Below are 25,005 nucleotides of genomic sequence, written 5' to 3'. Positions count from 1 at the left end.
ACTTTTCCTACTGGAGCAATTTAAGGAAAGCACCTTGGTCAACAGTATTACAGCTGAGATGAGATTCAAACCTGTGAGCACTGGGTGCAAAGGCAGCAGCTCTAACCACTATGCTTCCAGTTGTCCTCATGTACCTGATAGGTGTCCCTATGACACCTGACTCTAATTACTTTTTTTCAAAATATCATCACCCTAAGCACTAAAATATGTATGTTGCTTTGGAGAAAAGCATCTGCTAAATGAATAAATGCAAATGTAAAAGTTATCAAATCGTCCCAAATACCAGAATTCTGAAATACTTGTATCATCAATGACCTTGATTGTTCAAACCCTTTGATCAGTAAAGACACTGAAATGTAAAATGCTCTGTAACTTGTTTGTTAGAAAAGACTGTACTCATTGTTATGACTCACATGAAGACAAGATAACGTTTTCGGAGGCATTCAAGAAGAAAAGCAGACAAACTCTTTCTCACAACTGTATGTATGTATACAATTTGAAATGTGGCCGCATGAGCACGATGAGTGATGAAGAGGGTTGTAATGTGCTTATTTCCTGTTATTTGCATTGAGGAATGGAGTTGTGTCAAGAAATAGTTTGAAAGTACACTGCTCAAGTTCCCTCTTGGCCTGCTCTCCAAACAGTATTACATTTAAGAGAGGCCTTTCACACGGTCTATTTTTAACTTTGTAAAACACGGTCAGATACTCTGAAACACAGAACAAGGAGAAGAGACTAAATGGATTTCTTCTTGCATTTCTTTTCTTGTGGCTGGAGAGTACATTTGTAGTCCCAAAAATATTGATTAGGAATTTTTTTGAAGTTAGTCTGGTAAAAAAAAAGGAACTCCAGATTGGCCTTTATTAAATGTGTAACCAACGTTGAGTTGCAGAAGTCCTCTAAAGGAAACTGGTGAGACTTATTCAAGAACAGGGACTCGATAAATTACAGTCTTGGATAATTTTCCAACTTCATCTTGGGATATTCGTGATAAAATAGAGAAACTCTGTATATTTTAAAAACAATATTTTCAGCTCCGAAATGGTTTCCCAGAAGGTATTGTTTCTGTGCTCCCTGCTGAGTATTTTATATGGTAAGTTTTTTTTTGATGATCAACCAACTGTTCAGATAAATGATACATAATTATATGACTGTGTTTTCATTTAGATTTACTGTCTTAACTTTGGTGGAACTTGATTTTCTTTGATTACTACTTATGCATAATAATAATTAATGTTATAGCAAATTTTGTTCCAGAAAACATTAATGCTACAGAAGCAGTACTTGTAACAGTATTTGGGGCTTTAATTCATAAATGTTTTCAGTTTATAACTGATATAAATGGATCCAAAGGTTGCTGGTTTCAATCTCACCTTGCGGGAATACCCTTGAGCAAGGTATTAACCCTAAAATTGCTCAACTAAAAATATTATCCAGCTGTATAAATACGTAAATAATTGTAGGAATCTTAACATTTGTAAGTTGCTTTGGAGAAAAGTGTCCGCTAAATGAATAAATGTAAAAGACTATATGCATCATTGAACGGCACTCCTCTTTTATTGAAAACTTTATTTCTCAACTTTCGGCAACCTTTTTTGGTTCACAACATGGACACCTTCTTCAGATTCTGTATTTCCTAATGCTGTTCCAACATGCTGGATTATGTGTGATGCACCTTTTGCTCTCTAAAGGTCTTTCTGCTTTATTTTCATCAAAATTTTCCCTCCTGCCACGCCACCCTCCTCTTGTTCTTCTCTAAAACTAGGCTCCATTGGTGTCCTTCATGATGTCTTTCAGTGTCACAGTGCCAGGGAGGCTGTGCAGAGGTGGACTCGCTGACAGAGGCAGTTGCTGGAGAAAGCTTTATGTTGGGCTGCATCTCCTGTAAGAGGAGGGAGGAGGTTTCTGCCTCAGCCACTGTTGACTGGTATTTTAGGCCATTGGGAGAGCAAAGTTTCTATCATGTAAGTACAAGGAAGTCTTCACAACACTTATCATGAATGATATGGGCTTCCTTCAGAATGCAAGACTGATTATGGTCAATTTATGCAATTACTTCAGGTGTGCCACTCAGGTATATGGCATGTAGAAATTCTTGTTCACACACTTTCATGCTGCTTGAGTAAGTCAGGGTGGCAGCAGTTTCAGAAATACAGGCCACAAGGCTATATAGGGAACACCCTAGTCAGGACACCAATCCATTGAAGGGTAGCCCCCCACAATGAACCTGAAAAACATGTGTTTGGGAGGAAACCAGAGCACCTGAAGGAAACAAACAGGGAAAAGACACGCAAACTCCACACAAACTGAGCTGCATTCAAATCTATGCCCAAACAGCCCAGCCTCTGTGAGACACCAACAATTGCCTCCCACGTGACTTTGCCACCCCGCTTACAAAGTGAAGAACAAAATGATTACTGAATTTCTCCCATAACATTAACAAGTCATAGGTTAAGGGTAATAGAGTATGAGACATGCAGATTTTTTATATTAAATTTCTGTGCTTTATGTTTTTTGTAAAAAACACTTTTAATTACTGTTTTAATACATTTTTCACTAAAAGAAGGGCTACACCGCTTACAGGTTTACACATTTATCCATTCATATGACTCTGCATTTTGTTGAAGTTATTCAGGACAGGAGCACTGTCTTTTCTGGGACTTCTTAGAACCAAGATTCTTTCATCTCTATTCTATCTACTACCTTATGTTTCAAAATACAATTTAAAGGAATATGTGCAGCTGAAATGGGATTGTAAAAATTAATTTTCAAAGTTTGGTTTTGACTTGGACAATTATATTTGCCGCTTACTTAAGACTTTAATATTCTTTATTCTCTGTTTGAAATGACATATATTAAAAACTTACATACTTAGATAAATACAGGCAGCGATGTGTATGAGTAAGCCAACAGAGAGGTACGCAAATGAAGGGGTACTGTTATAAAATAATTTATATTTGTTTAAACAAATTTCTTGTTGAAAGCAAGTTTTCTAAACAAATATCCCTGCCCTTGGCAGCTACCTGAAAATGTATATTAAGGGAAACTCGCTACCAGACTGAAATATATTTTCCATAGCAATTTGCTTATATACAAAATGCTCTGCCAAGTTACCATTAAAATTGTAAGTAGCTGTGACCCAATCAGTAATAATCTGGAAACATTAATAATTGTTAATAACAGTATCCGTCCATCCATCTATCCATCTATCCATGCATCCATTTTCTTGGCAGCTTAGTCCTTCTAAGGTCGCAGTGGCAATAGAGCAGAAAAGCGCAGATGTCCCTGTCCTTCGCAACTTCCACCAGCTCAACTCGGGGATCCTCAGCTGCTCCCAGGCCAACTGGGAGATACTGTATAATCTCTGCAGCAGGTCCTAGGCTGACCTCAGGGTCTTCTTCCAGTTGGCCATGCCCGATATACCTCCAAAGGGAGGCGACCAGGGGGCATCCTTACCAGGTCCCCGAACCACCTCAGCTGGCTCCTCTCAATGCGGAGGAGAAGCAGCTCCACTCTGAGTTTCTCCCAGATAACTTAACTCCTCACCCTGTCACGGAGAGTGAGCCCCACCACCCTGCGGAGAAAACTCATTTCAGCCTCTTGTATCTGTGATCTTATTCTTTCGGTCATTTCCCAGAGTTCATGACCATAGGTGGAGATAGGAACGTAGACCAACCAGTAAATAGAGAGCTTTGCCTTATGACTTAGCTCCCCCTTCACCACTACAGTCCCATTCTGGCACCGCATTACTGCTGCTGCTACTCCTAGTCTGCAGCCGATCTCATGCTCCCTTCTCCCTTCATTCGTGTATAAGACCACAAGATACTTAAATTCCTCCACCTGGGACAAATTCTCTACCCTTACCTGAAGAGGGCATGCAATCCTTTTCCATGAGAGAACCATGGACTCAAACTTGGAGGTGCTGATCCTCACAGCAACCGCTTCACATTCGGCTGCAAACCGTTCCAGTGAACGCTGGAGGTATCCATGTGACAGTGCCAAACATCATCCACAAAAAGGAGAGACATCACCTTCTGGCCCGCACATAGAATGTCTGCTGACCTTGGCTGCGCCTTGATATCCTTTCCATGAAAACCACAGACAGGTGTGGGGAGAAGGCACAACCTTGGCGGAGTCCAACACATTGAACGGGCTTGACTTAATGCCGAGTATGCGGACACAGCTCCTGCTGCATGTGTATTGAGACCGAATGGCCTGTAGTAGTGGCCCCGGCACCCCATACTCCTGAAGCACTTGCCACAGCATTTCTCGGGGAACATGGTCGTAGCTCTTCTCCAAATCCACAAAACACATGTAGACTGGATTAGTGAACTCCCATGACCCCCTCAATTATCTGTGAGAGGGTAAAAAGCTGGTCCACTGTTCCGCAGCCAGGAGAGAATCCGCATTTTTCCCCTTCAGTCTGAGGTTCAACCATAATCAGAGCCTCCTTTCCAGCACCCTGGCATAGACTTTCCCAAGAAGGCTGAGAAGTGTGATACCCCGATAGCTGGCACACACTCTCCAGTCCCCTTCCTTAAAGACAGGGACCACCCCAGTTTGCCAATTAAAAGACACTGTCCCTGAGGTCCATGCAACACTGCAGAGGCATGTCAGCCACGACAGCCCCACAACATTCATAGCGTTAAGCAGTTCCGGGCGAATCTCATCTACTTCCAGTGCTTTGCCACAGTGGAGCTTTCTGACTACCTCAGTGACTTCCACCAGGGAAATGGACTCTGATGCCCCATAAGCCTTTGGTCCTGACTCCTGTAAGGGAGGCATATCTCTTGGGTTTAGGAGTTCCTCAAAGTGCTCCTTCCACCTCCTGACAATGTCCTCATTTGAGGTCGAAGTTTCTCCACCTTTGGTGAACACAGCTTGAAAGAAGCTCTTCCGACCCCTCCTGAGCTGTTTAGATGGTTCTCCAGAAGCTCTTTGAGGTCGAACGAAAGTCATTTTCCATGGCCTCTCCAAACTCCTCCCATGCTCCAGATTTTGTTCCTGCAACCGCAGGTGCCTTTTTTGCCTGCCGGTACCTATCTGCTGAGTCAGGAGCCTCTGAGCCAACCAGGGCCTAAAGGCCTCCTTCTTCAGCTTGAAGGCTTCTCTCACGACTGGTGTCCACCAGCGGGTTCTTGGGTTGTCGCCGGGACTGGCATCAACAAGCTTTTGGCCACAGGTGCACCTGGCTGCTTCCACAATGGAAGTTTTGAACAGGGTCCATTCAGACTCCATGTCCCCTACCTCCTGTGGGACATGGGAGAAGTTCTCATCAGAATCAGAATCAGAATGAGCTTTATTGCCAAGTATGTTCACACATACAAGGAATTTGTCTTGGTGACAGAAACTTCCACAGCACAGACAGAATGACAGTGACAAGACACAGATGGGAAGATAGAATACGTGAATAAGGGATAAAAAATATAAAAAAATATAAAATACACAATATACAAAAATTGTCACTAGACATTATATGTATGTACAGGTGTGTTCTATACAAATGCAAGGGAATGTGAGTAAGAGATATGATGTGATAAATAGTTATAATTATAAATATAAACAGCATTGTGTATTGCGCTGGTTTACTCTCTAGGGGGGATTTAGCTGTTCATGAGGTAGATGGCCTGAGGAAAGAAACTTTCCTTATGCTTGGCTGTCCTGGTGCTCAGTGCTCTGTAGCGCCGGCCAGATAGAAAAGGTTCAAAGAGGAAGTGGCTTGGATGTGAGGGGTCTAGAATGATTTTGCTAGTCCTTTTACTGACTTTGGATGAGTACAGTTCTTGGAGAGCTGGGAGGAGTGTGCCAATGATTCTTCCAGCAGTCCGAACTATCTGCTGTAATCTTCTGATGTCTGATTTCGTAGCTGAGCCGAACCATATAGTTATAGAAGTGCAGAGGACAGACTCGATAACTGCAGAGTAGAATTGCATCAGTAGCTCCTGTGGTAGGTTGAACTTCCTCAGCTGGTGAAGGAAGTACAACCTCTGCTGGGCCTTCTTCACAATGGAGTCTATGTGGGGCTCCCACTTCAGGTCATGTGAGATGGTGGTGCCCAGGAACCTGAATGACTCCACTGTTGCCACAGTGCTGTTCATGATGGTGAGTGGGGATAATGCTGGGGTGTTTCTTCTGAAGTCCACAATCATCTCCACCGTTTTGAGCGTGATGGGGAGGTGGGAGTTAAAATCATTCCGGACAGGTTCTTTTGACGATTGTTCCCAGCACACCCTCACCATGCACTTGGGTCTATCAGGTCTGCCATCAGTTTTCCCCACCATGTGATCCAGCTCATCACCAAATGGTGATCAGTTGACAGCTCAGCACCTCTCTTCACCTGAGTGTCCAGAACATGTGGCCTCAAATCTGATGAAACGACTACAAAGTCAATCATTGACCTTTCGTTCAAAGAGCTCCGGTACCAAGTACGCTTATAAGCATCCTTGTGCTCAAACATGGTGTTTGTTATGGACAAACCATGACTAGCACAGAAGTCCAATAACATTTCACCATTCAGCTTTAGATTGAGCAAGCCGTTCTTCCCAATCACCCTACTCCAGATTTCCCAGTCATTGCCAATGTGAGTGTAGAAGTCCCCCAGCAGGACTATGGAGTCTGTAGGTGGGGCCCTGTCCAGAACCCCACCCCCCACCTTCTCTCTCCAAGTAGGCTGAATATTCTTAACTGCTGTTTGGTGCATACGCACACACAACAGTCAGAGTTTTCCTCTCTGTGACCTTAAGTCACATTAAGGACACCCTCTCATCCACCGGGACAAACTCCAACTGTATGGCAGCCAACCGGGGGCTTGTGAGTATCCCCGCACCCATCCGGTGCCTCTCACCCTGTGCAACTCCTGAGTAGGTGAGAGACCACCCCCTATCGAGGAGTATTGCTCCAGAGCCAACACTGTGAGTGGAGGTGAGCCCAGCTATATCTAGTTGGTATCTCTCAAACTCCTGCACCAGTTCCAGCTACTCTCCCCTCAGTGAGGTTAAATTCCACGTGCCAAGAGCCAATTTTTGCCGCAAGGGTCCGTGACACCTTGCTCCACCTTGCCTTCTCCTGCTGTGTAAAAGGCATTGCACAGAACCTCTATGTCGGACCTTGCGGGTGGTGGGCCCACATGGTCCCCCCACGTTGCCTTTTCGGGCTAAGCCCAGCCAGGTTACATAGGCTGCCCAGCTAATACTGAAAATGAATCCTTAAGCAATAATTTTAGAAAAGTAATAGATTTTACTTTCATTTACATGAGGCTTTTCTCAAAAGGAGCTTACAGTGTTAACCTACCCATGCTACCAACAGCTATTTGCCCATTGATATAACTGGGGAACTTTTACCGGACCAATTTAAGGTTAGGGTACTATCAGGAGGTGAGGTTCAAACCTGAAACCATTAGATACAAAGGCAGCAGCTCTAACCACTACAGTGTACTTCACCACACTACCAGCTACCCTACTTTATTATCACAGGTGGTTTTGTGGGATTTATTAATGGCAAAAAACTCCTGTTTTCACTCTCAGCCAGGAACTGTTACTAACTACAAAGGAACTGGTAGAACATCCAGTAGACCTTGTTTTTTTTTTTTAGTTCTCTTCCAATCACCTTTAACAGCTCTTTCTTACAGGTAAATTGATGAATCATTTTTTTCATAATGTCTTAAATATGTCCCTTTCCCTCACTGTAACTTCTTCCTGCTTCCAGGTCTTTCACTATAATTTCCCAACCTCTGCCATCTTACACGAAGACTTCCAGGGCCGCCTGGAGTGGCATGGCACTGAAGGGACAAGAGACGTGCAGGTGGGTGCCATCTACATCCACAACGTCACCTTCAATGACACCGGGACCTTCCGCTGCATCTTTGTGCGTACCCTCTACCTCTCGCTGCACAATGAGGTCGTTACCATTAATAAGGATGTGGAGCTTACAGTGGTGGCTCAAGGTAAGATGTGTTGGTCCTCTTCCTTTCTATCAGCATATTTTCTTCATTTCTTCGTGAGTTGATTTAGTATCTGCTTTGCTAGCTGCTGTTGGATCATGATCTTTTCTGGTTACTTTGTTTTGTAATCTTACTTCACCCTTTTCTTTCTTTTTAACCTCATTTTCACTTACTTTTGGTGTCCTTTAGCAATGAACACTACATTCTGGAAGCACCAATGACTGATTTGAGCTATAATAATTGGAAAACATGCTTTCACTTCCCTTGCATTGTGTTCCCCAAATGACTATGGTCCACCTTGATTCTTAAGAACAATGTTTGCACTTGCAGCCAACAGGGAGCTGACAGCAGTGATTTCAGAGATTATGATGTATGTACTGATCGTGATACTGCAGCTGTGGATGATTGGGATCCTTGTCTACTGCTACAAGAAGATTACTGCTGAGATGGAAGTTCGGGAAGCCCGACAGGCGCTACAGAGTCAAGACCTGTGAGCATGCTGTCTCCGTCCTTAGTGCTTAGTTTTACAGCTCAGATTCCCCATTCAGACACCACCTCTGATTTTGGAATCTAAGAATCATCACATTTCAACTCATCACATTTTAATAGCTCAGCAAAACCTGACAAAGTTAAAAACTGAGTTCCAGAAAACAAGCAGCCTGGAAGCTGAATGCGATGTCAAAAACAACTTAAGATGATAAAATTTAAGTTTGGAAAAACTACATAAATGTAACAAATCAATTTGCAGAATAAGTTATTCTTATGTACATATAATGGTGGCTTTTAAATTCTTCACAGGACATAAAGATACAAAACAAATATTTTTTGCTCTTTTAGTATCTTCTGTACTTTAGTTGGTCCAAAAGACAATAACTCTGACCCAGACCAAGAAGAGTTTGAGAACAGCCATTCCCCATTAACTCAGGGCATTGATCTCTTCAGTAGTTTCCAGGGGTACAGCAAAAACTTGATGTTATGATCAGAGTCTCTCCCAACCATTTTAGGGCTGTCTTTCACCATTGGAAGGAGAGAGCTGGAGGGTGATTACAGTGACATAATGATTATAAGTTACTAAGCACAAAGCAGAACTTGCATGAAGAAAAAAAAACTGAAAAAGTAATTGCAGCATACAAAATCTCTCCACACAGGCACGTGGAATCCAAGGACAACTGTGATGGTGTGCATCTGGATTAAATGAGCTGCTGGTAAGTATATACACATACTGTTTAAACACATACCACTGGTCATGAATTGCTTGGCTGCACAGTGAAATGTTGTTACCATCATTTCCATGTTATTGCCATTAACTGCTTGTCCAATACAGAGGCGCAATGCATGGCAGACAGTACACCCTGGATGAGAAGCAAGTCTATCGCAGGGCCCACACACACACACACACACACACATTCACGTGCTACAGGCAGTTTAAAACCACCAGTTCACCTAAAACAGATTTGGATTCTCAGTGGAAACCAGAGCGAACCTTTGTGAACACAGGCTCAAAGTACAAACCCCACACAGACCAGTCTGGATTCCAACCCACACCTGAATCAACAGCCGTGAGGCATCAGCGCTACCCACCAAGTCATGGACCCACCACCAGTTACACATAACTGAAACATTAAATGACCACCTACCTAAACAGTACAGACATCCGTCGCTTAACAACGGGGATACGTTCTGAGAAATGTGTCGTTAGGCGATTTCGTCACTGTGCGAACATCATAGAGTGTACTTACAGTATACAAACGTAGAAGGTATAGCCTCAATGCAAGAGATGCAGTAAACACAAGGTTTATGACGCTGCTGCTGGCGTAACACAGCATACTGTTTTACAATAAAATTTTTTATAAGTAGAAAGAGTACACTGTAAAATAACGATTAAGAGTACAGTATAATAAATTAAATGCATAAACCAGTAACATAGGTGTTTATTATCATTATCAAGTATTATTTACTGTACATATTGTATGTGCAATACTTATACGACAGTGGTAGGTTTGTTTACAGCAGCACCACCACCACGAACACGTAACACATTATGTTACGACGTCGCCAGTCCGTAAGTTTTTATTCCATTATAATCTTATGGGACCACCGTCGTATATGTGGTCGGTCATTAAGCGGCGCATGACTATATGTAACTCATCCATCCATCCATCCATCTTCCTCCGCTTATCCGGGACCAGGTCGCGGGGGCAGTAGTCTAAGCAGAGCCCCCCAGACTTCCCTCTCCCCGCACACCTCCTCCAGCTCCTCTGGGGGAACCCCAAGGCATTCCCAGGCCAGCCGGGAGACATAGTCTCTCCAACGTGTCCTGGGTCTGCCCCGAGGCCTCCTCCCAGTGGGACATTCCAGGAACACCTCCCCAGGGAGGCGTCCAGGAGGCATCCGGAACAGATGCCCAAGCCACCTCAACTGGCTCCTCTCGATGCGGAGGAGCAGCGGCTCTACTCCGAGCTCCTCCCGGGTGACTGAGCTCCTCACCCTATCCCTAAGGGTGCGCCCAGCCACTCTGCGGAGGAAACTCATTCTGCCGCTTGTATCCGCGATCTCATTCTTTCGGTCATGATCCAGAGTTCATGACCATAGGTGAGGATAGGAACGTAGATCGACCGGTAAATTGAGAGCTTCGCCTTACGACTCAGCTCCCTCTTCACCACAACAGACCGGTACAATGACCGCATTACTGCGGACGCCGCACCGATCCGTCTGTCAACCTGCCGCTCCATTTTTCCCTCACTCGTGAACAAGACCCCGAGATACTTAAACTCCTCCACTTAAGGGAGGAGCTCCCCCCCAACCCGGAGGGGGCAATCAACCTTTGTCCGACTGAAAACCATGGCCTCGGATTTGGAGGTGCTGATTCTCATCCCCGCCGCTTCACACTCGGCTGCAAACCTCTCCAGTGCACGCTGTAAGTCTTGATTCGATGAAGCCAACAGGACCACATCATCCGCAAAAAGCAGAGACGAGATCCTGCAGCCACCAAAACAGACACCCTCCGTTCCCTGGCTCCGCCTAGAAATTCTGTCCATAAAGATAATGAACAGAATCGGTGACAAAGGGCAGCCCTGGCAGAGTCCAACATGCACCGGGAACAGGTCTGACTTACTGCCGGCAATGCGAACCAAGCTCCTGCTCCGGTCATACAGGGAACGAACAGCCCATAGCAATGAGCCCTGAACCCCATAATCCCGAAGTACCCTCCACAGGATGCCACGAGGGACACGGTCGAATGCCTTCTCCAAGTCCAGAAAACACATATGGACTGGTTGGGCAAACTCCCATGAACCCTCCAGCACCCTAGTGAGGGTATAGAGCTGGTCTAGTGTTCCACGGCCAGGGCGAAAACCGTATTGCTCCTCCTGTATCCGAGGTTCGACTATCGGTCGGATTCTCCTCTCCAGTACCCCGGCATAGACTTTCCCAGGGAGGCTAAGGAGTGTGATCCCCCTATAGCTGGAACACATTCTCCTGTCCCCCTTCTTAAAAAGAGGGACCACCACCCCTGTCTGCCAGTCCAGAGGCACCGTTCCCGAGCTCAACGCAATGCTGCAGAGGCGTGTATAATCATAAGGGGATTTTGAACCGAGCTTTGTTTCATCTGTCACCCAGGACCTGTTTGCCTTGGGAGACCCTACCAGGGGCATATAGCCCCAGGCAACATAGCTCCTGAGATCATTCAGGCACTCAAACCCCTCCACCTCGGTAAGGCGGCGGTTCGCGGAGGGGGACTATATGTAACTCAAGGGAAAAAAAAAAAAAAACATTTACAATAACTTTTTTTTTTTTTCCTTGACTATATGTAACTCAAGGAAAAAATGTTATATAGCGTACTCAGTGGAATTACGCAGATATGACGGCTAAACACCAGGGGACGCCATCTACACCCTTCTGTTGGGGGACACGACACCTTCTCCCACGTCATGGACTCTGAGCACGTCGTCTTCTTATGACGTCATCATACAGCTTTTGTGGAAGTTGTTCTAGAACTGTTACCATTAAAAAATACATTTACATCACTGTCGTTTCAATTCTCAAACAAACTGAGTGTACAACTAAATATTCTTCGACCTAATTCAAACAGAAACAATTTCAAGACCATATCACACACCGGAAAACGGTTAAATATAAGTGATCTGTGGCAACCAACTTTCGCAAAATGACACAGTAAGGACGATATGTACAGGGCGAAAAATTACATAATGACACAGCCCGTGCTGTGTATTTATGTGAAAATCTACACGAGCTGATTTGAAGACAACATCCATAACTTCTACGTGTGTATGGACACGCCGGAAGTGGCGTCAAGAAGGCGCGTGCGCGTTACGGCCACAGGACGCACTTCCGAGTCGTCTCAGAGTTTTAGCATTCGGGAACGTGCAGAACAGCACTGCAAATGCTGACCTGTTATATTAACGTATTAGATTTACATGATAGATCTTTTTTCGAAAGAAATGCTCGATGAATTTGTACTTCTCTCACGTGGGGAAAGAGTCTCTTTAGTGAGTTACAGAAGTGTGTGAGGCAGCGTAGCTGTTTACGAAACTTAAGCAAACAAACAGTTCAGAGTTCGCTGTCATTAACCGCTTGACGTGGCCAGGTCGCCAAGTCCAGAGCCAATCACTGGGTGGTACACCTTGCTGCATGAGAGGACAGCGTGTCGTAGGGTAGCCACACACACACATATTCGTCCATACCCACACTAGGGGTAATGCAGCGTTGCCAGTTCATTACTTGCACTGTAGTAAACACCCGCTTCCCCAGTGGAGAACATGGAGCTCATACCGTTGCCCAAAGAGCCAAGGCAGTGTGGCTGCAGCTGTATCTGTTGCACCTCCATGCCACCCAAAAGTTCAAACTCCTTCCATTAGTTCATTAGACTGACTTACACTGTTGAGATTCTTTTTTAATAACTTTGCCATTTGCATAGCTGGGCATTTACTTCCTGTAGCACTTTAAAGTGAGTACCTTGCTGATGGTACTACTGCAGGCAATGGGGTTTGAACCTGCATCCATCAAGTCAAGGCAGCTGCTATAACCAGTGCTGCACCTGCTGTGAGGATGCAATCCTTTTAGACTTAATACATACAATAGGTCTAAAAGCATCTTGGAAAAAATTAGCTCAATATAAAGTATGTATTGAATAATTATGCTGTGTTCCCGAACAGGGTGAGTAGAGGAATATTAAAAATGTAACAGACAAATAACATACATTTAACAATGGCTGAACGAACACATAATAATCCAGTGTGTTCGAGTTTTTTTGTCACTGGAAGAGGTTTACAGCTTAATGTTTACATGCTTGTGATAATGTCTCAGTGAAGTTTTAAAAACATTTTTTTACTGAACTTTCATTGTAGGCTAATATTCCAAAGCTTTTCATAGTTTTTATGAAACACAGCAAAATTAATATGTTTAGTTTTAGATGTAAATTCTAAAGTTTCACTTTCTTGCACTTGTTTTTCAGGTGAGGTATATTCAACCTTAAGAATAACAGTGGAGAAGCTGTGCCAATGCTGCTCACTTTGCTGTTTATCTGTATAATTTTCTAACTAAATAGTGAATTTGTTTGCAGGGCTTTAAGTTTTGTAAGGGAATAAAGTATCTAAATGCTGACAAGTTACTGTTTTTCACTGAAACAAAATTTTGTTCATTTTTAAACTTTGTTCCAGTTGTTCGTTTTATTAATTCCCTGCCATTGTCTGTTTCTGCTGCTGATACTATTCCAGTGTATTTTTGCAGATTTCTCTCTCTATTCACTTTGTTTTATGAGGCTTTATCTTTTATGTAATGTTATATGCTGTTTTTGTGTAAGTAGTATAAAATATTGTATGTTCAATGGAAGGATCTGTATGTGAATAAGCCACCAGGCCATCACAGGAGACTCACGTGTACACGTTCTCTCACACCATGAGAGCAATTCAGTCACAAATTTATATGACAGGGGAGAGATGTACACAAACAGACACTCCATTCAAACATCATACCCCAATCCAACCTTCAGTAACACTTAGTTTTCACCAACCTTTTTAATGAAAAAGACAGATGTATTTTAATCATTTAAAACAATCACTTTCAATAAAATACATATTTCTTAGCTTGTGTGACAATTATCTTCATGAATCACTTATAAAAACAAAACAAAGGGTGTGGAAAAACAAAAAAAATGGGTGATGATGCTGATAAAACTCATTAAAATGATGTACAAATTCTCTTTGCTATTTTACAATACTTTTTTTAATATAATGCACTGTATTATGCTTTAGCCTGACCATATGCAACAGCTGGAATGAAGAAGAATGGGAGTGATTTTATGTGTAAGTTTTGTGTTCCTAGTTTTAATACTTGCCTCTAGCTAATGATCGTTTAAGAAATAAGCCCAATGTCCGTTTCAGATGAAAACAAGAATAAAAACACGGGAATCATGTTTAACATATATAGTCAGCTCAATTTAAAAATTTTCAAATTCTTTTAAAAACTGTTATGAACTTACAAACTTCTTTAAACAGATGCTTGGGGTATAGAGAGACATCATTCATGTGGCAACCATATTAAAATATCAAAATATATGCGTAAGTTTTTAACTAAAAAGTGACAACTGATTTTCCATAATTATTGTTATATTCCAGATGTGTACATCCATGTGTAGTACATTTCTCTCCTCTTGATCTTGCTTATGTTTTCTTACTTTTACTTACTTTTTGGTGTTACTTTCCTAAATTTAGGATCTTTTCAGATCCTCAATTAAATGAGGCTGCTGTTTCTCCAGGATAAAGTAAAATTCATCTTTCCCTTTGTTCCCACAAGAGTTCAGGGGGCCACTGAAGAGTTCCCTCATCTTCATCTGCTCAGTGCTCTGGGCTCTAATGAAACTGTAATTCTCTTGGTTCACAATGTCTTTCTCCAAGAGACAGTCCAGTATGGAATCCACTTGGCATACTCTCTGGATCAGGGCATTTCGGTGATAGTCAACAAAGTGTCTTCCTGCGGTCCAGAAATTAAGTGAATGGAAAAGATTTGAAGAGAACAGTTAATAAGTAAAAAGCAGTTACCAGGGAGATGTAAACTAAGGTACAAGATATGGCAAATATCAGTTACAGTACATTTGTGTAAGCCAAAGCTGTTCACAGCTCCTGTGTGCACAGACTGTACTCACTATATGTCTACTTAGTAAATGTATTCCCCAAAGCTTCCTTATTTCAACTCTTTTTACACTGTAAACAAATATTTACTGTAGTTTCATCCTGCTAAAAAGTCACTGTCTATTTTCTCTACTTATTAAATAGTCCTTCGCAACATTTCACTTTAGTTGAAAACTAATAAGTGGCAATTATCTCTCACACGTAGTCTGGTTATTCCAGCCCAGTGGCATGTTTAGAGTCCAAATGGAAAACATTGGTTCTGTCCCTAAGTGCTCAGTTTTAAATTAGGAATGAATCATAGAGAGGTCACATGACTTTGAACTACAGTACTGTAAATGTATTAAACGATCCCTTACCATTCACCATGAACTTTGAGTCACCTGCAGATACTGGTGAGGTACCTGTGTCATCTCTAGCACGCCCCCCTGAGGTCACTGACACTAGAAAGGAATAAGAGACAAGAAAATGATGGTAACAACATTTGACTGAATCACTGAGTCCTTACATTGTATGATTATTGATATATTAAAAAGCAAATTAAATTTAATCAGTGATTGAACATGAGTTTGAAGGGAAGGCCATCTAAGTCTTTCTGAATCTATAATTTGTTTCAATTTTCATGTTTAAATGTAAAAAACGTCCATGCTGTATGACTATCTTAATTAGTGGTTGACATTTAAACGATCTTTATTGTGACATAAGTTTTGGGAGGGTGGTTGAAATCTGTTAGAACTGGATTGTACAAGTAGGACAAATTACAGCCGATCAGGCAGCAGTATAGTGTACATATACTATACATATATATATATAGTACAGTGTACTATACATATACAGTGTACTAGTACATATATAGTACAGTGAAAACACATTTTATGGCAGTAGAAAAAAAGAGAAGGGTAAATTAAAAATAATAATTTAATACTAGCCAGAAAGTTGGCTTAAACACTGTTGTAGAATTGGCTCAACATCACACATATGAATGCGATATTTGTGTTTATGTAATATTAAATTCTTGGTGGAAACAGCCAGTTTTCATATACAAAAGCTATTGCATATAACTCTGTTACAGTGAGCACATAGAGTAATAATATCACTTTGTTATAAATATTAACACATGAATTTGATGAAATCAAACGTTAAGACAGATCGACAATGTCAATGTTACTAGCCACAATCTGCACACATTGTTGTATATTATATCTGTTACTTAAACATCGCAAATTAATAGTATCAGATAAAAATTCCTGTTGCTGCATATGAAACATAAAACTGCCGTTTAAAAAAAAACGCACTAGTTGTGAAAGTGAAACCAAGACGTGTTATAAGTGGAATTTAATGTCTCCAATATAGCTCAGCCTTCTTTAAACTTTTACATTTAAAAGCTTGTTCTAAAAAATGTACAACAGTCAATACTGATTTGTTGCTCTGCACTCAGCCTACCTTTCTTCAGACTGTCTTTCAGATCCTCAACTTCTTGGCGGCAGCCCATAAACTCGAGGATCTCCACGGCGACCCTGGACGCCCCCTCCTCCGTGAATGTACTGACCAGTTTGTCCGCGACGTCCAGTCGGTCCACAGTCATTATCGTTCCCCTGCGAATGCGCGGCTCTTCTCTACGGTCCACCAATTTGCTTTTGAACTTCTTAAACTGATCATCATCTAAGTCGTCCAACACTTCGATCAGGCAGTCTTTCACTGTTTTGGACATCTTGTGTCAGATGCGGAGAGCAGCTGCTCGTGCCTGAAAGCGCGGGATTTTATGCGGATATGTGGTCAACGCGCGAAATGCGGAAATGAAGTCGGGAGGAGGAGCCCTGGAGTCTGTAGCGTTGCGTGTCTTTATCATTCTTTTCGCTAACACTTTAACAGTCCACTAAGAGTTCATTAACAGTTTCCTGGTCATTAACAAATTCCTAATAGTCCAATAACAGCTCACAAACGGTACACTAAGAGCTCCTGCTTCACAGTCCGGCCCTTCCTCCTCCTCTTCGCTCTGCTGTGTTTTTTTCACTTTCGATTTCCTGCTCCATGCACAAATTTACTAAACAGCCACCCCCCCAACAAATCTAACATATCTGTGATTGAAAATATCTTATAGTGAAACACGCTCACACATAAGACCTATCTGTGGAACAATGTACACTGACTTGAATCTATGAACACAACTGAAAACCGAACCACTATGTCACAATTAATGGATGCTTAATGATACAGGTGGTCCCTGACTTACAATGGGGATACGTTCAAAAATACATTTAATACACCTAACCTACGGAGCTTCGTAGCCTAGCATACGTGCGATGACCATTACTGGCTTACCGCCTTCATGCTGGACAATAATCTTGAGTTTCTCCTCAAGAGTAATTGTTTTCTCTTCTTCTTCCCACCAGTAGCAGGAGACAGATGCGCATATCTGTGACATTATGGATGCACAAAACACAACCGTGTGACACATTGGGAGATGTGGATCGCAGCCACTGCCCAGCATCACAAGAGAGTATCGCACCGCATATTGCTTGCCCGGAAATAAAAAATCAAAATTCAAAATTCAAAGTACAGTTTCTACTGAATGTCTATTGCCACCATTGTAAAGTCAAACCGTCGTAAGTCGAAGAGCATTTGTAGAGTCATCCCTCAATTAATTCAGTGTTGACTTCTTTAAAAAAATGAAATAAAGTTATAACATATAAAATATTTGCTGCAGTACTTTCACTCTATGTTCATCAGCCACTCATCCAATGCAGTATCTCAGCATTCCTGAGTCTGTCCCGGAAGCCCAGTAAGGCTGGGAACACTATAGACTTGATGCAGTCTCTTGCCAGAATTTTAGTTTATTATCTTTTATTAATTTCAGCCAACATGAAAATTAGTTCTTCTTTAAAATTCAATTCAATTTCAATTCAATTTATTTTTATAGAGCGCTCTCCTCACGCAGTGACACAGAGCGCTCTAACACAGGCATAAGGCAAGAAAAACAGATACAAACAAGGAAGACAGTCAACTAATGGCTACCATAATGAAGTACTTTTTATAGAGCTATAAGTATGCCTACTGGCCACTGGGGAAAGGAACAAAAACTCCCAACTGAAAGTTGAGGGAGAAAAAACCTCTGGGAGTCCACGGGCCAGTGGTTGCCCACCCCTCCTGGGCATTCTAGAAAGTAACGATTGTAAGCCAGTGTGTAACAAGTAATAATGATTATGTTGCTAAATGGCATCTTGGATCCCACACTACCCACTAAAATGAGTGAAAAATACACATCTCATCTCACAACCTGCTATTCAGAGCATTGTATTCTGCTTTATACATGCAAGACAGTGCTGTGTTCCTTCAGTGTACATGCGCATTAACCACTCACCACAGTAATAATAATTTGGCTGAAAATACACACACACACACACACACACACACACACACACACACACATTTTCAGAACCGCTCGTCCCATACGGGGTCACGGGGAACCGGAGCCTACCTGGCAACACAGGGCGTTAGGCCAGAGGGGGAGGGGATGCACCCAGGACGGGACGCCAGTCCGTCGCAAGGCACCCCAAGCGGGACTCGAACCCCAGACCCACCGGAAAGCAGGACCATGGTCCAACCCACTGCGCCACCGCACCCCCACTTGGCTGAAAATACAGCTCCTATTATTCAATGCCAGTTGTTGTCCCCAGGGGGATGGGAAGAAGAGAGAAGGAGATCCTGCAGCTTGCAAAGAAAAGGCAGCTACTCAGAAGCTTATGAAAGAAAGCAGAAGAACTTGAGAAGGAAGGCCTGAAGGCACTCTGGTATCAGATTATCTGCCCTGAGGTGGACAGAGCAGATATAAATGCAAGGACATAGGAAGGAGAAAGAGAGGGTGACATTTTTCAAAAACCCAGGTGCCTGTTGGATAAGAATCACCAGGGAAGAACTCAAGGAGTATGTTGAAGACCAACATGGTAATCATGAAAAGGACAACATGCTTCGCTCATCAGGACATGTTTCATGCCCACTCCATCCAACTTCTCAGTTCAGTATTGCACTTCCTAAGCTGACCTAGATCAAGCATGTGTTAAAGAAAGTCAGATCTGCCTTAGCCTAAGACTCAAATGGAATACCATACAAGTTAGAGAAGAACTGACCTATAGAGTTTTAAAGCTGCTATGGAACCTGATGAGAGTGACCCAGAAGAACCAATGGATTCCATCAGAGTGAGGAAGAGTAGTGGCCATACTCATCCCCAATGAATAGGAGTCAAGGAACATCAATAAATTCAGAAGCAGTATGCTGCTGAACATGGAGGGGAAGATCTTCTCAGTAGTGACAAGGAACTTGTAACTAACATTCACATTTACTCATTCAGCAGATGCTTTTCTCCAAAGCAACACACACACACACACACACACACACACTTTCTGAACCACTTGTCCCATAGAGAGTCACAGGGAACCAGAGCCTACCCGGCAACACAGGGCATAAGGCCAGAGGGGGAGGGAACACACCCAGGACAGGACACCAGTCCATCTCAAGGCACCCCAAGCGGGACTCAAACCCCAGCCCCACCAGAGAGCAGGACCTGGTCCAACCCACTGCACCACTGCGCCCCTAGCAACATACATCTCAGCAAAAATACAATTTGTGCATTACTTTAAGAGAAATAGACATGGTTGCAGACATGTGACTCTTAAGAAACCTAGATTGTACCTTCCACTTCATGCACCGATGTTCATTGCTCAAGTAGGTGCACAAAATGCAGGGTAGATGAATCCTGATAACCTCCTACCAATTTTTTTTTTTATAATAAGATACACAAACAATCACATACAATGCCGGAGTAGCGGCTGGTTGAAGGCTTATCTGGGGATGCTCATGAACATTTACACCATACATGAGCTGGAAAGATCTTGGGCAAAGTGGGTCCAGAAAAGGTGAGTTTTCAGACCCTTCTTGAAGGTAGACAGAGTTTCCGCAGTTCTAAGTAAGAGGGGAAGGTCATTCCACCACAATGAAGCCAGAACTGAGAACCTCCGTGCTTTACCTTTTGTGTGCGGGACCACCAAGCAAGCAGAAGTAGACAAGCAAAGGGGTCTGGTTGGGGTGTAGCGGTTGATCATGTCCTGTAAATAGCTGGGAGCAGTTCTCTTGATACATTTGTACATTTACATTTACGTTTACATTTATTCATTTAGCAGACACTTTCGTCCAAAGTGACATACATCTCAGCAAAAGTACAATTTATGCATTACATTATGAGAAGAAGACATAGCTGCAGACATGAAAGTCTCAAGCAAACCTAGTTTGTTCCCTACCATTTGCTACATCGAGGTTCATCGTTTAAGTAGGTGCATAAGACACAGACAAATCCCGATACCCACACCAATTTTTCTTTTTTTTTTAATTAAATATTATAAGATACACAAATGAGCAGAACAATACCAGAGTAATAACTGAATCAAGGTCGTATCTGAGGATGCTTCTGGAGTTACGATGCGTGAGCAGTTACACCGTAAACGATCTGAAGAGATCTTGGGCAAAGTGGATCTGGAAAAGATGGGTTTTCAGATCCTTCTTGAAAACAGACAGAGTTTCCGCAGTTCTGAGTGACAGGGGAAGGTCATTCCACCACAACGGACCCAGAACTGAGAACCTCCGAGCTTTGCCTTCGTGCGCGGGACCACCAAGCAAGCAGAAGTAGATGAGTGAAGGGGTCCGGCTGGGGTGTACCGGTTAATCAAGTCCTGTAAATAGCCGGGGGCAGTTCTATTGATGCATTTGTACACAGTAACCAGGGTTTTGAATTTGATACGGGCAGCTATAGGAAGTCAGTGCAGAGAGATGAGTAGAGGAGGTAACCAGAGATTTGTAGACAATAACCAGGGTCTTGAATTTGATTCGGACAGCTATAGGAACTAACTGACTACGAACTGACCTGCTAGAGAATGGCTACATAGATATGTATAAGCTGTTGGAAAGCAAGCACCCCAGGTTTCCCTGGGTCGGTAGGACGCTCAACCATGATCTGGGAATAAAGTCCAGACTGCCAAGCAAGAGAAGTCAAACCTTCATGTAGTTTTGGTGAACCTGGCAAATGCTCATTGCTCAGTTGCCCATCAGCTTATCAGCTTAGCCCTTGATTTCTTCTACATACCGCAAAGGAATATACAACTGGTTGGCAGCAGCTAGAAAAGGGAGTAGTGACAGGATATTTCATCTTTCCCATCCTTTTCAAGCTGCATTTGAAGTCGTTCTGACAGGCACAAAGCAAATGGCTCACAGAGTGTAGGCACAGACAGGACAGAGAAAATCAAACCAGAAGAATCTCAAAGCCTCTTATCATGAAAGGAACTAGAAACTAGCAACTTCTTTCTTTGCAGATGGCGAAAGAACCTCCCTGCTAGTGAAGCAACCTTAGGGAGGTAGTATATCTACATTTACATTTACATTTACTCATTTAGCAGACGTTTCTCTCCAAAGTGACGAACATCTCACAGAAAACAGCATTTGTGCATTACCTTAAGAGAAAAATATAGCTGCAGATGTGTGACTCTTAAGTACAGTTAGTTTGTTTCTTTCACCACATTCAATTCAATTCAGTTCAATTCAATTTATTTTTATTGAGCACTCTTCTCACGCAGTGACACAGAGCACTTTAACACAGGCATAAGGCAAGAAAGACAAATATATCAGATAGAGAAACAAAGAAGACAGTTGACTATAGACTATCATAATACAATGCTTTTACAAAGCTGTAAGTATGCCTACTGGCCACGGAGGAAAGGAACAAAAACTCCCAAGTGAAAATTGAGGGATAAAAATCCTCTGAGGGTTCAAGGGCCAGTGATTGTCCACCCCTCCTGGGCATTCTAGATTTCTAGAATGACTTTTAAGCCAGTTAACAAATACATTTACATTTACATTTATTCACTTAGCAGATGCTTATATAACAATACCAAATAATAATGATATTGTTGCTATATGGTATCTTGAATCCCCAGCTCAGCATGGTACGTCTCATCCATCATGGCAGTTGGTCATGCTCTTCAGTCAGCATGGGATTCGTCTCTCATCACCGGCTGGCCTCCTCAAGTCTTATGCAGCGAGACAATGTTCAACAAGAAGAAAGAACAGAGTTAGTAATTTATTAGTAATTTGTAACTTAAACAAGTCAATTTAATATGCATTGGTATAAATGTGGTAAAAACAAACACAGGCAAGTGGAATTACATTTCAAGGAGGAATGCCTGAGTGAGCATGTAAGTCTTCAGTCTGGATTTGAAGACAGAAACAGACGGGGCATTTCTGACAGTAATTGGTAGACTATTCCACAGTTTAGGTGCTCTATAACTAAAGATGCGACCTTCTACTGAGGTCTTATTGATCACAGGTACTTTAAGGTAACCTGCATCCAAGGAACGAAGATATCATCTTGGGATATAAGAATCAATAATCTCACAAAGGTAAACTGGAGCAATGCCATGTACTGCCTTATAGGTAAAAAGTAAGATTTTATAATCAACTCTAAATGCGACCGGGAGCCAATCTAACGATTTAAGAACCGGTGTTATATGATCAGACTTTCTAGTTTTAGTGACAATTCTCGCAGCAGTATTTTGTACCAACTTTAGCCTGGACACAGTCTGGTATGGACAACCCGACAATAAAGCATTACAGTAGTCCAGCCTGCTTGAAATAAAAGCATGAACCAGTTTCTCAGCATCCTGTCTACACAGGAATCGCCGTAATTTAGCTATGTTTCTTAACTGAAGGAAGCACGACTTAGTCAAAGCATTTACATGATATACAAATGACAGCTTCCCATCCAGCAGGACACCCAAATCCTTGACACAATCTGTACGCTTGAAGCTAATACCATTTCTTGTAAAGATTGGCGTGATTATGTTGAGAGTTTTGGCATCACCACCCACTAGAAGTACCTCTGTTTTACTAACATTTAGAAATAAAAAATTTTTACTCGTCCATAATTTTATACTGGTAAAACAATTACTTAAAGACACCACATGTGATGGATCATCAGGCTTAAACAATACATATAGCTGTGTGTCATTGGCAGACGAATGGAAATTCGCATTGTGTTTGCGAATAATGTCACCCAATGGTAACATATACAGTGAGAACAGTAATGGCCCCAACACAGAGCCCTGTGGCACACCATACTGGATCATAGTTGAGATGGAGGGGGTGCAGTGATCAGATTTCAGTACAAATTGTTCACGGTTAGCTAAATACGAGTCAAACCACTTCAGAACAGTACCCCTTAGTCAAACCAGGTTTTCAGGTCTACTCAGTAGGATACTATGGTCTACAGTATCAAATTCAGCACTCAAGTCCAATAACAAAAGAATAGAGATCTGACCAGCATCAGCAGAGATGAGAATATCATTAAAACATGTGAGCACTGTTTCAGTGCTGTGACCAGTGCGGAAATCAAACTGAAATTTTTCAGATATATTATGATGATTAAGATATTTCACAATTTTGGAAGCTACAATCTTTTCTAGAATTTTGGTTAAAAGCAGTAGATTGGAGATGGGCCTATAATTACATGGGTTATTACAATTCAGATCCGACTTCTTTGGTAGGGGCCTAATAACGGCGATTTTAAAACATTTCGGAACACAGCCATTAAGTAACGAAGTATTAACAATATTAACAATAGGTTCTGCAAACACGGAAACTGCAGCTTTCAGTAATTTAGTGGGAACTGGGTCTAAAGGACAGGTAGTACCTTTCATAGAATGAAATGCACCATATGCACCGATGTTCATCACACAAGTAGCTGCATGTAACTTTACCAGAATATCAACGATTCCTAATCACCTTCTTAGTAGTTTTTTTGAGATACATATAAGCATTTTTGTTACATTGCAGGAGTACCTGAGGATTGATCCGACTATGTTCGTGAACATTTATACCTTACACGAACTTAAGAGATCAAGGGCAAAGTAAGTCTGGAAGAAGTGAGTTTTAAGACCTTTTTTAAATGTGGACAAAGATTCAGCAGCTCTGAGCGAGGAAGGGAGGTTGTTCCATCATAGCAGAACCAGAACCAAGAACTTCCATGCTTTACCTTTCGTACATGGGACAACCAAGAAAGAACGTAGAGCTCTGGTTGGGGTGTAGCGGTTCATCAAGTCTTGTAAATAGCTGGGAGCAGTTCTATTGATGCATTTGTAGTCTATAACCAGGGTTTTAAATCTGATCTGGGCAGCTATAGGAAGCCAGTGCAGAAAAACAAGTAGAGGAGATACATGCGAACACTTCAGCAAGTCAAACACAACTCGGACAGCAGTGTTATTATCAGCTGTAGAGGTCTGATGGCAGTAGCAGGAAGGTCAGACAAGAGAGAGAGATGCATTAGTCCAGGCGGGATGTCACCATGGCCAGGACAAGAAGTTGGGCAGAGTCTGTTGTGAGGTAACTGTGGATCCTGTGGATGTTATGCAGGATGTATCTGCAGGTCTGGGTTGTGGCTTCGATGTGCTGAGAGAAATATAGACTTGAGTATATATAGTATATACAGTATATATGAAGGCTCTCTGACAAGTAGATCACTACCAAAATTCATCCTTTATGTATTTAGCCCCTTGCAAACTTGTACAGCAGCAGTTGAATCCTGATTGATCGGCTAATAGCCACATGGTGACTTACAATATGATATATTCATTTGTGAGGACGTGTTTCCCAGTCGGTATCTTAAATTAAAGACTGAGGGATACCAACCTAAGGGCCAGAAATTGCGTTTATCACTTTGAAACTTAGAACCTTCATTGCTTTGTTTATAACATTAAGATGTTTCTGCAGTGAAAATAAGCACTTTATATGCAGTTTTCAAGTTTTTCAAAATTTTAAAATAGGAAAATAGATGGAGTGGACTGCAGCCTTTTGGAAAATTTTTGTTCAAGGAAAGAAGTTTCA

General features: G+C 42.2%; 2 protein-coding genes across 2 annotated transcripts; one reads left to right on the top strand and one right to left on the bottom strand.

The window, feature by feature from the left end:
• Nucleotides 1-697: 697 nt before the first annotated feature.
• LOC108919108 (sodium channel subunit beta-1) lies at nt 698-14,157 on the top strand. The gene is made up of 6 exons (XM_018726882.2): nt 698-1,093; nt 1,798-1,964; nt 7,705-7,942; nt 8,270-8,429; nt 9,088-9,144; nt 13,413-14,157. The coding sequence occupies exons 1-5, from the start codon at nt 1,042-1,044 to the stop codon at nt 9,131-9,133; spliced, it is 663 nt and encodes a 220-aa protein (XP_018582398.1). The 5' UTR covers nt 698-1,041; the 3' UTR covers nt 9,134-9,144; nt 13,413-14,157.
• Nucleotides 14,158-14,248: 91 nt separating this feature from the next.
• On the bottom strand, nt 14,249-17,207 carry pycard (PYD and CARD domain containing). The gene is made up of 3 exons (XM_018726883.2): nt 16,528-17,207; nt 15,444-15,527; nt 14,249-14,929 (listed from the first exon to the last, which is right to left on the bottom strand). The coding sequence occupies exons 1-3, from the start codon at nt 16,793-16,795 to the stop codon at nt 14,667-14,669; spliced, it is 615 nt and encodes a 204-aa protein (XP_018582399.1). The 5' UTR covers nt 16,796-17,207; the 3' UTR covers nt 14,249-14,666.
• Between the last annotated feature and the right edge of the window lie 7,798 nt (nt 17,208-25,005).

The sequence above is a fragment of the Scleropages formosus genome, chromosome 18 (assembly GCF_900964775.1).
Source record: "Scleropages formosus chromosome 18, fSclFor1.1, whole genome shotgun sequence".
Lineage (NCBI taxonomy): Eukaryota > Metazoa > Chordata > Actinopteri > Osteoglossiformes > Osteoglossidae > Scleropages > Scleropages formosus.
This window is presented reverse-complemented; position numbering and strand designations above follow the sequence as displayed.

Bases quoted from the DNA above. Each gene is read 5' to 3' on its own strand.
- LOC108919108 (XM_018726882.2), top strand. From the start codon at position 1,042: ATGGTTTCCCAGAAGGTATTGTTTCTGTGCTCCCTGCTGAGTATTTTA. The intron at 1,094-1,797 runs GTAAGTTTTTTT...GATGTCTTTCAG, and splicing joins CCTGCTGAGTATTTTATATG to TGTCACAGTGCCAGGGAGGC. The intron at 8,430-9,087 runs GTGAGCATGCTG...CTCTCCACACAG, and splicing joins GCGCTACAGAGTCAAGACCT to GCACGTGGAATCCAAGGACA.
- pycard (XM_018726883.2), bottom strand. From the start codon at position 16,795: ATGTCCAAAACAGTGAAAGACTGCCTGATCGAAGTGTTGGACGACTTA. The intron at 15,528-16,527 runs GTAGGCTGAGTG...ATTCCTTTCTAG, and splicing joins GAAAGACAGTCTGAAGAAAG to TGTCAGTGACCTCAGGGGGG. The intron at 14,930-15,443 runs GTAAGGGATCGT...TCTGGACCGCAG, and splicing joins CTCAAAGTTCATGGTGAATG to GAAGACACTTTGTTGACTAT.